The sequence below is a fragment of the Epinephelus moara genome, chromosome 14 (assembly GCF_006386435.1).
Source record: "Epinephelus moara isolate mb chromosome 14, YSFRI_EMoa_1.0, whole genome shotgun sequence".
NCBI classification, from domain to species: domain Eukaryota; kingdom Metazoa; phylum Chordata; class Actinopteri; order Perciformes; family Serranidae; genus Epinephelus; species Epinephelus moara.
Genome location: NC_065519.1, coordinates 7,127,227 through 7,140,614, shown reverse-complemented (window position 1 = coordinate 7,140,614; position 13,388 = coordinate 7,127,227). Strand labels below are relative to the sequence as shown.

Genomic DNA, 13,388 nt, shown 5'->3' with positions numbered 1-13,388 from the left:
TACACCCCTGACCCCTACTGCAGAGCCCTTACCCCTCTGTTCCTCGACTTGGTACCGCTCCTCTATCAGTGCAGACTGGCAGGGAAGGAGAGTGAGTTGCTTAAGTTAGCCTTCAAAGCCCTGCTTGTTGTGAACAAACTGCAAGCATCCTTACAACTGCAAAAGACTGCTTGTAGCCCATGCAAGAGAAATCACTACTGCAGAAGACGGCATATTAGCAATGCCTGGCAACACTCATCGCATCTGTTTATGTGAACGCAAGCATACCTTTAGAGGGTCTTGGAGGGTTGTAAAGTTTTCAACCACTACATCTTGTAACTCTGTTCCAGGGGGCAAGGTGGCACTTGAAAACAAGGGGTAGGGGTAGAAATATGAAATGGGATTGGGCCTAAGAAACACAGTAACAGTTAACATGTCATAGATCATAATGATTTAACGACAACCACTCTGCAGTGTGTGACTGTAGCCTTGTACTTTGAGTTTCTAGTGTTTTCACCATTCTCTAAAATAAATACCACTACATGAGATTAACAAGTATTTAGCAGATAGCACAGACAATGCAAATCCATCTTGTAAAATGTTTGTTTTTATTGTTCTGGTTTTGACTGTATGCACAGATTGTGTCCTTCACTTTCACAGAGGTTTTATGAAAACAATGAACTCACAGACGTCTGTTGTCGACCACTGACCATTTCATTATTGCTGCATCTGAAAAATCTGTCCTCGACGAAGCAACTCAATGCAATTCACTGACGCAAGCATTTTATGATAATATACAAATGATAACTTAACACCAGAAATGACACAGAAAAGAAGCCCACATGTCGGGTTAAGGTAAGAGGGAACATACGATGGACTGAACAACATGCCTTGATGCTAATAAAGCTGTGTTTGAACCTTGTCTAGTCACTTCATTTATGCAGGTAAAAAGCTGTAGGTTCATATCTGGGTTCCTGTTCTCAGCAGCACGACAGATGGCACCATTACTAGTTTAACATATGGAAAAATGAAAAACAAAACTCTTGATATGGATGCATTTCCATCAGAGGAGGGACTTGTTGGGTTTTGCACTTTGACAAAGTTCAGTGTGGGAAGAAAAGGATTGCAGGTTATCACCAGCTCTCGTTCATCAACAGGACCTGCAGGAAATAAAAGAAGAGTGTGATTAATGTAAGTATTAAACAGAACAGTTGGAGTCCATTTACTTCAATACAGCAGGTATTTCTGCTTCTCAATTTTTCTGTCACATACACTCTCAAACACTTTATTCTAACAACCCCCTATCAAGCAGTAAGGGTAGTTTAAAAGCACTTAGTAGATCCTGTATAACACACTAGTGTGGAGATATCAGCACATACAAAAATGTTTTAAATGTTTATTAACGTATATATTGACGTCTATAACTGCTCGTTTGTTTGTGTGTATGAAAGCATGAGATAATGTATGAAAGTATTAGCATGAAATAAAGTACAAAAAAGTAAGGATTCTAACTGCTGATGCGTTCATGTGTATATTATTATTTATTGTTGCAGCTGGTAAAGGTTGGGCTTATTTTTCACTATATATACACTTCTGGGTAACTTGTGAAGTATAAAGTAGCAAAAATTTAAATACTCAAGTAAAGTACATACCAGAGTAAATGTACTGAGTTACTTCATCCACTGGCACATTCTATATGTATTTGTTGTTTAGAAACATTATTATCACGAGCCTCCAAAATCTAAAAAGATGAGTTAGTATCATGTTTGTACAGGAAACTAACGTGTGCACTTGTGATATGGTTCTATCAAATACTGGGAAATATATAAAGGAGGCAAAAGGAAAATGTATTCAGTATAAATTAATAATTTATGCAGTTAATTAATAATTAATATTGGAAATGTCAGAAACAGGAACATTTCTACATGCAATCTGGGAATGTAAACTGGTTAACCTATTTTGGGAAGAAGTTGTGGATCACATAGGGAGGTGGTTGGGTAGGACGGTACCTAAATCACCGAGGTTATGCCTGTGTCATGTGAACACACTAGGGTCAACAATTAGGTTGAAAGCTTTCAGTCTTGGGCAGGCTTTTTTGTTTGTAATAAATCTGTTGAACTGTAACAATGTGGTGTTTAGTTGTACCGCTGTGGACACTAAATTACTATTATGGGTATAAGAATGTGTAGCTACCAGGTGCCTGTGGATATGTTGAGTTCCAATAACAGCACTGTCGGTTTGGTCAGATTTGACTGAATAGATAAAACATATATACATAAATGAAAATTAAGGACTCTGAGGATTTAAGATCAGATGATAAGTGTCATATAAAGACAATATAAAAGCAACGAGCCACTTGAGGATGAGCTGGCCTCTTGTTGTTTACTGCAAAATCAATTTACTAAATGTAAAATTAAACTACATTACACAGTAAGTGCGGGTTGAGCCAGAATTATTGACTGGATAAATAATATACTTAGAAGAGAGAAGAGAAATAATCTATTTTATAATGATAACAATGATCATTATGATATATATTATTAATCTATTAGAATGTAGAGACTAATTTTAACATCATTCAAAAGGGTCTGCCATATTTTCTCAAATCTTAAGAATCAGAAACCAACGCGTCAAAACTACCGACATATACATGAGCTTCACTAATTTAAAATGTTGAATTTCTTTCTTCGAACTGTACTACTACTGTACTACTATGTATTTTGAACCCAGCTCTGATACACAAAGATATCAAATGCCACTCTTAACATGTCTTTGATGTAGTTGTTTAGTAGCTATGAAATCCACGCAGGAAGACAGGAAGTTAAAATCAGATTTTCTGTCATTAATTCATCTAAAAGTCTGCAGGTTATCTTTTCCTCTCACTTCTCTGTTCTACTGATGTGTTACTAATGAACGCTTTGATATCACTGAGCAAATTGGTGCGATTTATTTCAAAAACATGGGGGAAAAGGTAATAAACAACTCGGTAGGAGATGTCTCACAAATTGCAAAAAGAAAAAATGAGATTGAGAAACTTATTTTTAAAAAAAACTAGGGAAAAAAGTGCTGGGGAAAAACTATTATAATTATATTAAAATTATGTTACAGAGTTATTATAATCTTAAGCACTATTTTCAGGTCATGTCTTTGTTTTTAACTTTCCTCCTTTCTTTTTTTTTAATATTTTATTTTCTCTTTACTAATTTCTTGCAAATTTTGGGGGTCATTTCTTCTTTCGTTGCTCGTTCTTCCCGTTTTTTTTAAACGAAATCAAGCCAGTTTCCTCAGGTTTTCAAAGGTTAATTCAGAATGAAACTGTACCCATAAATGTGAGAGGTGTCTACTGCCACTTTTATGTTAGTGCATTATAATAAATCCTTTTCTAGAATGGCGACCTCATCTTTTCAGTCACCAACATAAGCACCAATAAATCTGCCGTCTCATCCCTCTAACCTTACATCACCTCTGTGTGATTATCTGGTGGGAACAGCGTGGCTCAGTCGGGGCCGTAAGCCTGTCTGTCCTCTACTGGTCTAATGCTGCATTTCAAATTCAGTCAGGCTTTTATCTCAGTAGTTAGGGACATTAGTAGGTTTGGGGCAGTCTACTTCCTGGTCACAGATGTGCTGCAGGAACTGACAGACTGTGTAGGTGAAGGTTTTAAAGGATTTCTCCCTGAGCGAATGAGGAGGAGGAATGCTGCAGTAATTCCCTGGCCTAACACAGATGTTAATACGACAAAGTGATGGCGTGTTTTTCCAAAGAATCGACCAGAATGAGCCGAGCCAGCAGAGAGGTAGCTCCCCACAGGCAGCCCCCTCACTTTCCCACGCACTCTCCCTGCTCAGTCATTCACTCTCGCTGCTCCATCCTGATATCTATCGCTATGGCAACGCCTACATCTGAGGGCTGAAACCCATGTGTATCTCCCTTTTCTTTTAATCTGAGAGATTGTAGGATTAGCGCAGCCAGAGGCCTTTAAAGCCTGTTGTTGGCTTGCATGTCGGCTCATGAGTAGATCCATTTTTTTCTCTCTCTGCACTGTCAAGCTGTGGTCAGTGTGATCAAGGGTTGTTGTTTGTTTGTTTTTAATTGCAAGGGCTGAAAGGCAACAGCATGTGGCAAAATAGAAAGCATTGCATAATCCGTGAGAGCCATAAAAACTCATACCTGTTGACCTTGACGGGAAGTCAAGAGGTGGCTGTCTCTCAGAGTGCTTCACTGTTTACTGTGATCTGACATGAAGAGGAGAGACAGAGGGAGTCCTTGAGGGGAGGAAGAGGGAGGAAAGAACAGCCCTTGCTGCAGGAATCTGCGTCCTCCGATGCTTCATCAGCATGAGGCTCGTGCACACGGCCCTCCTGTGCTGCATTGTCAGCGGTTAGGTACAGACAAGTGTCCAGCCCAGGGCTTTATTTCCATGCTATATGTAGCTGTGTCACAGTGCGTGGACAAAAGGATCCCTCGGTTGCTTTGGGGGTCTAGAACCATTTGCGCTTAATTTTCCCTCACAGGAGTGCTCCTTTAAAAGCCTCTGCAGTTGTCATGGAGTTGTGCTTCCTGGTAAACAATGACTCTTTTCATTCCCGCACAGCTTTCAGTCCAGTAGCTGAGATATAAGGAACAGAGGGCAAAGAGGCCGGGAGAAGAGGAGGGGCTGTGTTGCTCCAAACTCTCATCTAATATGAAGTCCACTGTACGTCCCACACAGGCTTTACTGTTAAACTATAACAGCTGATAAAGTTCATAGTCTCGTTGCATCCATGATAAAAAATGATTTGGTTTGCTTTGATAGGATCTATAATGAAAAAACAGATGGTCAAAAATCTAATCAAACCAGCTGATGGTTATGATATGTAAGGAAAAATAACACGCTGGGTTTTAATAGGAAGAAGCTGTTGAGTGATGAGGGCCATAATGAAGGCGAGAGCCGAGCACATGACCAGAAGTGAGGGGTCCACAACAAAACCAGGAGTTTATTTCTCATCTAGACTGGCTTTGAGTTGAGCTTCAAGAGCCATTTTATCAAACGTACGCATGTTGGTCTCCTCTCGCACTTTGTCTCGTACATGAAAGGAGGCTCGGGCCACAGAGCGAGCACTCTCCAGCACTGCCCTCTTCTCTTTAAAGATCTGCTCGCTCTTCTCCAGCTTCCTTTCAATGGACTGCAGCAGCTCCAGACGTCTCTGCCTCTCCTCCTCCTCAACTCGCTGCCTGTTGAGCTTTTGGAGTTTCTCCTTTTCCAGTCGGCTCTGGACGGCCCGCTGAGCTTTTTCTTTGGCCCTCTCCTCGGCCACTACAGCTGCCTGCTGGGCTCGTTTTTCCGCCTCCTTCACACGAGCTTCTAGAAGTTGCTGCTGCTGTCTCTCACGCTTCTCTGCTGCCTTGCGTGCTTTCAGGATCTGCTGCTCCTCACGCTTGGCCTTTTCTTTCAGCTCTTGCCCTCGACGCTCAACAATCTGTTCATAATTCTCCAGAGAACGGCTGAGCTTCTCCTCTGCTGCCCTCCTGGCCTCCTCCCTCTCCTCCTGCTCTCTGCGGGCGATCTCCTGTATGAGGGCGGCGTGACGTCTCTTCTCTGCTTTGTTCAGACCTCGTCTATCTTCCTGGGCCTGATGCTCCCTCTCTTGCCTCTTCAGCTCAGCCATAGTGAGCTTCTCTTTCAGCAGCAGCCTCTCCTGCTCCAGCATGGCTGCCCTCTCCTCCTCCAGGGCCTTCAGGTTCTGCTCCTGCAGAGCTTTCTTATGTTTCTCCTCTCGTGCTGCCTGCTGTAACCTCAGCAGACGGTTGCGTTCCTGCTGCTCTGCGAGCTCCCTCCATCGCTCCTCACTCTCCTCAGCCTGTCTCATTTTGGCAGCTGCTGACTGTCGCTCCTGCTGGCTGAGTCTACGCTGGCGAATCGATACCTGGGTCTGCCACACCCGCTGGCACTGAAGCACGGCACGCTGCTTCTCTCTCTCCTCCTGCTCTCGGCGTAGCTCCTCCATTCTGCGTTCACTATCCCACTGAAGGTGAGCCACGTAACGGGTCTGACTCATGATGTCTTCCTCCTGGTATCTGGCAAGCATCAGAGCTGCAATCTTGCGGTCGCGCTCAGACACAGCCTTCAGGCCTCGACGCTTCACCTCCTTCACTATGCGCTCCACCTTCTGTGTTGTCTGAATAGAGTGGCTCAGGTCGCCAAGGCTGAGGCTGCGGCCCATCAGGGAGTTGAAAGTGGCCATAGTGCGAGCTCGAGGACTGGAGACTTTAGCCCAGTGATCTCGTGGACCGTCCCAGCTGTAAGAAGATGAAGCACCTGACTCTGATGAGGTGCATGTAGTAGTAGTCGTGGTGGTGGAGGTGGAGGAGCAGACCGGATCCATCCTCCGCTGTAAGGACTCCAATGAATGGCTTTTTCCTCGCACCTTGGAGTGAAAGCCAAGATGTCCATTGTGCTGAGAGAATGGTGTTCCTGTTACGCCGTTCAGAGGCGTCCCGGGGCTCTGAACTGCAGGCTTTGTCACTGATGATGTTAATGTGGAGTTGGCTCTGGGGAAGGCGGGGGGTTTGGGTGTCGATCTGGGGAAAGTGTTTGAGGATTTACCGCCTGATGACTTCCTGATTACTGGTGGAGGGCCAGAGGAGAGCGGCCGTGTAGTTTTCACTTGTTCAGATGAAGAGGACAGAAGATGCTTTCCTTGGAAACCACCCCTGGGAGACGGTGTAGATGTTGTAGAACCAGTTCTTGAGGACGGAGTAGATGCTGCATGGGCAGTTTTAGGGGAGGTGCTCGTGGTCGGAGCTTTAGATAAAATAGATGTACCTGTTTTAGAGGTCGGACCTGATGCTGCAGCTCTAGAAGATGCTCCAAAATCAGGGGCTGAGCTGGAGGTCACCGGCCCAGATTTAGGAGGCTGAGCGGAGCCAGAGGACGCTTTGTGCTGCTGCTCCACAGAGGAGGCTGACGCACTGCTGCTGGTATTGACTGTCGCCTGCAGAATCCTCCTTTTCTCCTCTCTGACTATCCTCTCCCTCTCCTCCCTGCACTGCCTCAGTTTCGCGTGTCTGTCCCTCTCGTAGACTTCAAACAGGCCTGTCGCAACACGCATGGAGCGACCAGGAGCCTCCCGGGCGAAGTCAGCCAGCGGGCGGGGCAGGAGTTCCACTGGTTTGACCCCACATCGAGCACACGCCTCCAGAGAGTGAGGGCTTGTTAACACATAGCGGCTGCCCTCTGCAGCTGGTGAGTCAAAGTTGTACAGGTCCAGGTGCAATTTTGGCGACGTATCAGTCTGAGTCTGTGGTTGCTCAGGTGGGACCCCCTGAGAGGCGGTGTCTGGGCCCGGGGTTGCAGTGTGGCAGGGACTCGGCTCAGAACTGCCGGTGGGGGGCGTCTCGAAACCGGCATCCCCGTCCTCCTCTGTCGTCGTACCATCGGCCTGTTCTGGCAGTCGAGGGGCTTCAGTGGCCACAGCTGGCGTGTCGAGCTGTGGGCCTTTACACTTGCTCTGCTCCTCAGCCTCCGAGGGGTCGACCATAGTTGGCTAATACTGCAGGCGGAGAAGAGGGAGGGGGGGCAGGGGTCGACACAGGGAGGGGGGGTTATATGATATGAAAGAGGAAGTGGATAAAACAGTGGGAAGAGGTTTCAATTAGAGGATTATGGAATTCAGTACAGAGCTTAAGAGAGATGCAGTCTGTGGGGGAGGGTCATAACGCAGGTTCAGAGATGCATGCATGCATGAGCACATATTCATGCACTGATTTTTACACCAGATGAGACATTTCCCCTTCAGGGAAGTGACATAACACACGAAAAAACACCAGAGTCCTTTAATAGAGAGTCTATTTTTGGCAGAGTTACTAGGCTGGGAGAATTTGATTACTCATAGCAATATTTTTCACTCCACTTCACACAATCAACCTAAAAATATCTTTGGAATCAAACCAGGTCCTGCAACATATATATTAGTAACCAGTTTGGTTTAAAACAAGAGATTCTGTCTGGTAAACAAGCACTGGACACAGCTCACAATCATGGTCTCACACCTTACAATCAGTACAGGCCTAGACTTTTCTGTACCAGCAGCACAGAAGGTATCAACACTTTCACTTTACAAACGGCTCAGGGTCAAATCCTAAATACAGATCGTGTTAGGGATGTTTAGCTTCTGTTTGCTGTTGTGTTACAAAGACAATATTTACTATATTTCAGTTTTTTCATCCCGTTAAATGGTTGTATTCATGCGGTGGCGCACCACATTAACACCCTCTTACCTGCCAGTTTGTAAAACGTTTTCTAAACCGGTGCTTTGTTCCCCTTTAATCCTTCCAGTGCCCCTTGTTCCCTGCATAATATCAAGCTTCAGGGAAAAGGCTGCGGCCGTCGACCCAACGATGGAGCTTCACATCGTCGCAACCTCCAGGACACGACAGACAGACGGAGCCTTTCACAGCTAGTCCCTGCCGGTCTGCTGAGCAGCGCCTTTCACAGCTAGTCCCTGCCGGTCTGCTGAGCAGCGTGGAGTCGATCTCAGCCCTCACAGATTAGAAATACATATAAAACCGTCCACAAAGTGCAACGGACTTTTCAAATCGAGAAAAATCTATCCAGCCTCCTCTGATCCTCCCTCAGTAAAGTGCATCCCGTAAACATCCGCGGTCTCCACCTGCTATTCAGCAGCATCCCTCCATCTCAGCCTCCTTAGCTCCGCCTGCTTGTGGCAAATAGGCTAAAAATACGGTGCAATTTACGAAGCGCCTCCACACTGAAATTACATGCTTTTAACATGTAACAAAACATGGCACTAATGGTGCTGCGTGTGTGGAGCCTTGAGCAAAGTTCCTTCTGTAGGCCTGTTTTTCTACCACAGAGATGTACACACCTAAAGAAGGGAAGTGTCTTTATAATAATGTTTCCTACATTATTTACAGCTTTATAATGTTTTGTGCACAAACCTACACAAAACTTTAAAAAGTAAAATAAAATCTATTGTATGAACGACGACCCTGTCTAAAAATAGATGGTTAATCTGTGCACGCTGGTTTATCAAAAGTCTCATCACCGCATGTAGCAGCTGCCATCTGGTCATGAGTAAATTACATGTACTGTAATTACTGACAACAGCCACTAGAGGTCCCTGTAATATCACAGATTCATGCTTTGGGGTTCTCAGCAGACAAAGGAAGGTCAGCAGCCAATCAGCATCAATAAAACTCATCATGTGTAGAAAAAGTATTCAGATCATTTACTTGACTAAAAGTATTAATACCAGACTGGAAATTAAAAAGTATGCATTTAAAATGTTATTTAAGTACAATTATTATCAGCACACTGTAGGCTCCTTTGAATAAATATGAAATATGGAGTGTACATACAATTCCCTCTATCTATATTGACTGGGTCCACACTAATATTATGCTGGGAGGGAGACTGCTTGTTCAACAATGGAAATCAGCTCATGCACCTTCAATCACAGACTGGTACAACCTGCCTGATTGGGTGGCAGCATATAAACGGGTATCCTTCTCTCTGCTGGGCAGCATAGAAAAGCATTATTTGAAATGGAAATATAATATTAATAATTATATTAATGGCCCTTAAAGAATCTATGGCTTAGCTCCCTTCCATGTACACATACGCATATATACACCAAGCTCTTTCTTATTACATATGGTTATATTGCATTATGATTACTGATGCATTCATGTGCAATTACCATTTTACTGTTGTTTATTGTAGTTTGAGAGCTGGTTTGAATTGTTTTATATACTATCTGGTAGTTTAATATATTTAAAAAAAAAAAACATGCATTGGTATCATATCATTCTTCAGCTGTCAGCTAACTGGCTAGCCTTTTGCTGCCCCTTTACACTGCGCTCATATGATGGTTACAGCTAATATTGGGACAACATCATGGTTTACCGCCGTTTATGGGGTTAGCACTGTTAGCTGCTCACTGTCAGCTCAGCCACGTCCACGCTGAGAACCGTGTGCAGACAACTCAGATGCTCTGAATGCTCTTCACATTGAGCCCCTTTAACATGTAGTAAAAAAACAATTATATCTATTAGCTCTCTTATCTGTGATGATGAATGTTACATGGAGACACCGAAAACATAGTGTGGACTTTATAGTGGACTTTTTTAGGCAATGTTTATAACACACCATTAGGCAGGTGTAAGCACATTTAAGTGTTATTTAATGTACAGCATTTATCAACAATTGTCACTTCTCTTATGAAGATATATTTCATATTATTACCACTGTGTTTCACCATATTGTCATTTATTCTTAGTTCGTACAACAGCCTCCACATAACGTACGGATGCCAGTTTCTTTCTTCTGACTACAGTTGGGGTTTTTTTACTCACTCTGACTTCCATGTTTTTTTATAACATTGTAAGAGTTCAGACTTATGAAGCTTCCAGAGGACTAATACAGCCCCAGTGACTCGTTACAGGAATAAACTGGAAAAGACTGAGTTATTTAATGGAAACCAACACTGGGACATGGCTGTGTTATTTCCTTGAGCAGGAGATTTTGTTCAAGGTGAAAGGTCAGGGTCACAGACAGGGCAGCAACAACAGAGCTGGTGAGAATTCACCTTCATGATCACAGCTGATGCCTCTGATATACACACATATAAGGCCTATATACATCTTTACTTAAATTCTATATGTAATCAGGTAGTCTCCTTAAGACTGAGATCCACCTTTCAAGAGAGACCAAACATTTTTAGTCAAACAATATTCAATTGCTGCTCTAACATCAACTACTACTACAGTGCTACTACTACTAGTACCACTACTACAACTACTACTTCATAACAACTCTCATGACTAACACCTACTACTACTACTACAATACCACAACTACTACTTCTACTCTATAACAACACCCATTACTACTACTACTGTAGTACTACAACTACAACACCCATTAATACTGCTAGTACTAGTAGTACTTCTACTGTATAACAACACCCACAACTACTACTACACCCATTACCACTAGTGCTAGGACTTCTACTACTACTGTATGACAACACTCACTACTACTACAACAATACACCCACAACTACAATTATTACTACCACTACTACTACAATTTTTACTAGCAGCAGAATTAGTAGTAGCAGTGATACTACACATATTGTTCTAGTAGGTACTGTAAGTGGTAGAAGAAGTAAAAATAATGGTATTTGTTGTTTGACTATTTTCTTTCACCACCACTACATGAATAAATGTATTAATCTCATTAAAAGCTACTTTATTAAGACCGCCTGGTCTGGTTCTGTCCAGTCAGAGCAATTGAACCAGGATTAGATAACTCTGGGTGAAAATCACAGTGATGATGACCCACTAAACTCCTGACCCGGTGTGGGGAACAGTGCGAGTTTAATTGGCCCCGCCCGTGAGCCGTATCAGGAGGACAGCGGGTAACAAGTGACAACAGGGAACGTGCTGGCTGGCTTGTTAACCGGGGGCATGGGGTCTGGGAGGGGGGCCAAAGGGGAGCGGGGCATGGTGTGGTCGCTGCACAGTTCACTGGTGCAGGGGTATGCTCGACAGAATTTTTGTGTTTTTGTTTTTGGTAGGGCATGCTCCCCACCACCAAAGCCGGACTGGGGGTTCATCGAGAGGTGAGCTGCTCTGTGCAGTCATGGAGACCACTGCAATGCCCGGCTGGTGGTGAGGGCCCGGAGCTTTCCCTTCTCTACTGGTTTTGTAATGGAAACCAGTCTACAGGTGCCAAAGCGTTCACGCTGAGTATGAGGAAATAAAATCAGGTACATTTTTAAGTGTAATATGTGTACAGGAATTTGTTGTGTGGAACTGTACATAACTCTAAATGTAACTTAGGATAAAAATACAGTTTATTTGACAGGAAAAAAATGTACTTCAGTATTTAACTTATTAAGCCTAACCTGGAGGAATATTTGCACTTTAACATCTATTTGAGATTAAATTAACAAAGCTTTAATGTGGCACACATCCAACAAACCCTATTCTCGACCCTGGTGGAGCAACAACCAACATATTGCAGAGTAAACCGTTATTTAAGTAATATGTTAACAGCTTACTTGTATTTTACAAACAAGACATGATCTATATTTTCCCTACAAAATAACCCAAAATAAAAAATGACTGAAATAGATCAAGAAGCAGTCAGTGGATCAGTAAATCATTTAGAAATGAATATGTTTAAACTTTTCATTGAAACTTGATTGTATTGTAAATATTTTGTTCATAATGTCTTGAAAAAAACTGACAACTTCATAATAAATTCTTCAAAGAAACCAGTCAGCTGTTTTTTCTTTGGCTCTGATCAATTTTTTGACAATGTTTGTTTGGTGTCTTTGATCCTTAAAATTTGACTCCTGTTAAGTTGGTTACCTTCAGGTTTATTATATATGACCACATATTTACATTTATTAAAGTACTGTAATGAAGTACAACTTTGACGTGCTCGTGCTTAAGTATTTTTTTTATCTACTTCACAACATTTCAGAGGCAGATATTGTATTTTTTACTCCACTAGATTTATTTAACACCTTTAGTTACTTTACTAATTCAGATTTATACTGCATAATCTAGTTAAATAAATCCTAATGTATTTTTATAGATTAAGATAAAACTATTGATCCCTTGGTGAAATTCACAAGCTACCTGAAAGTATATATCGTAAAAAATAAACCCAACTTTTACCAGGTGCAACATTTAATATTTACATTAATACATCAATTAACTGTAACCCAATCATATGTAAACTGGCAATGCTGCATAATAAGTACTTGCACTTTTTGTATGTAAGGTATATTTTGACGCTGATACTTTTGTACTTTTAATAAAGTACAGAGTTCCCACACATTTTAGAAACTTTTCCATGACTTCTCAAGGACCATAATATTTTTTTTTTCTTGACCCACTTGCCCGGTTGGTGGACATACACAAAGGGACGGACAGCAAGTGGAGACAAAATGAAGAAACGTACATGATGGAAAACAAAACCTTGTCACACACATGTCGCATATTAGAGCCACATTACATCGTCAGCTCAAGAAAATACATTTGCCCTTCTGTTACAATACGTGGAAGGTAATCCATGGGAGATTACTGTAACAATTTCATTAAACAGATCGAAATTCCATGATTCTATGACTTTTTTAAGGCCTGGAAAATGTGATTGTGAAATTCCAAGACTTTTCCAGGTTTTCCATGACCGTGGACCCTGAAAGTAACATTTTGAACATGTGCCTTTTACCAGAGTATCAGAGTATCTCTACGCTGCTGCATTGCTACTTTTACTTAAAGGATGTAAGAAATATAAAGCAAATAGTCGTAAAATCCTCCGAATATGTCACAGAGACTAAGGAATAATGTTCATATAACATACTGATCTCACCGACAACAATAGTACAGCC

General features: G+C 42.4%; 1 protein-coding gene across 1 annotated transcript; it reads right to left on the bottom strand.

Moving 5' to 3' along the window:
* Window positions 1-6: 6 nt before the first annotated feature.
* On the bottom strand, window positions 7-8,439 carry ccdc177 (coiled-coil domain containing 177). The gene is made up of 3 exons (XM_050062686.1): window positions 8,239-8,439; window positions 4,150-7,511; window positions 7-1,139 (listed from the first exon to the last, which is right to left on the bottom strand). Exon 2 carries the CDS (start codon window positions 7,497-7,499, stop codon window positions 4,956-4,958), a length of 2,544 nt encoding a protein of 847 aa, XP_049918643.1. The 5' UTR covers window positions 7,500-7,511; window positions 8,239-8,439; the 3' UTR covers window positions 7-1,139; window positions 4,150-4,955.
* Window positions 8,440-13,388: the final 4,949 nt, after the last annotated feature.

Coding starts and splice junctions, on each gene's coding strand:
- ccdc177 (XM_050062686.1), bottom strand. CDS start 7,499: ATGGTCGACCCCTCGGAGGCTGAGGAGCAGAGCAAGTGTAAAGGCCCA.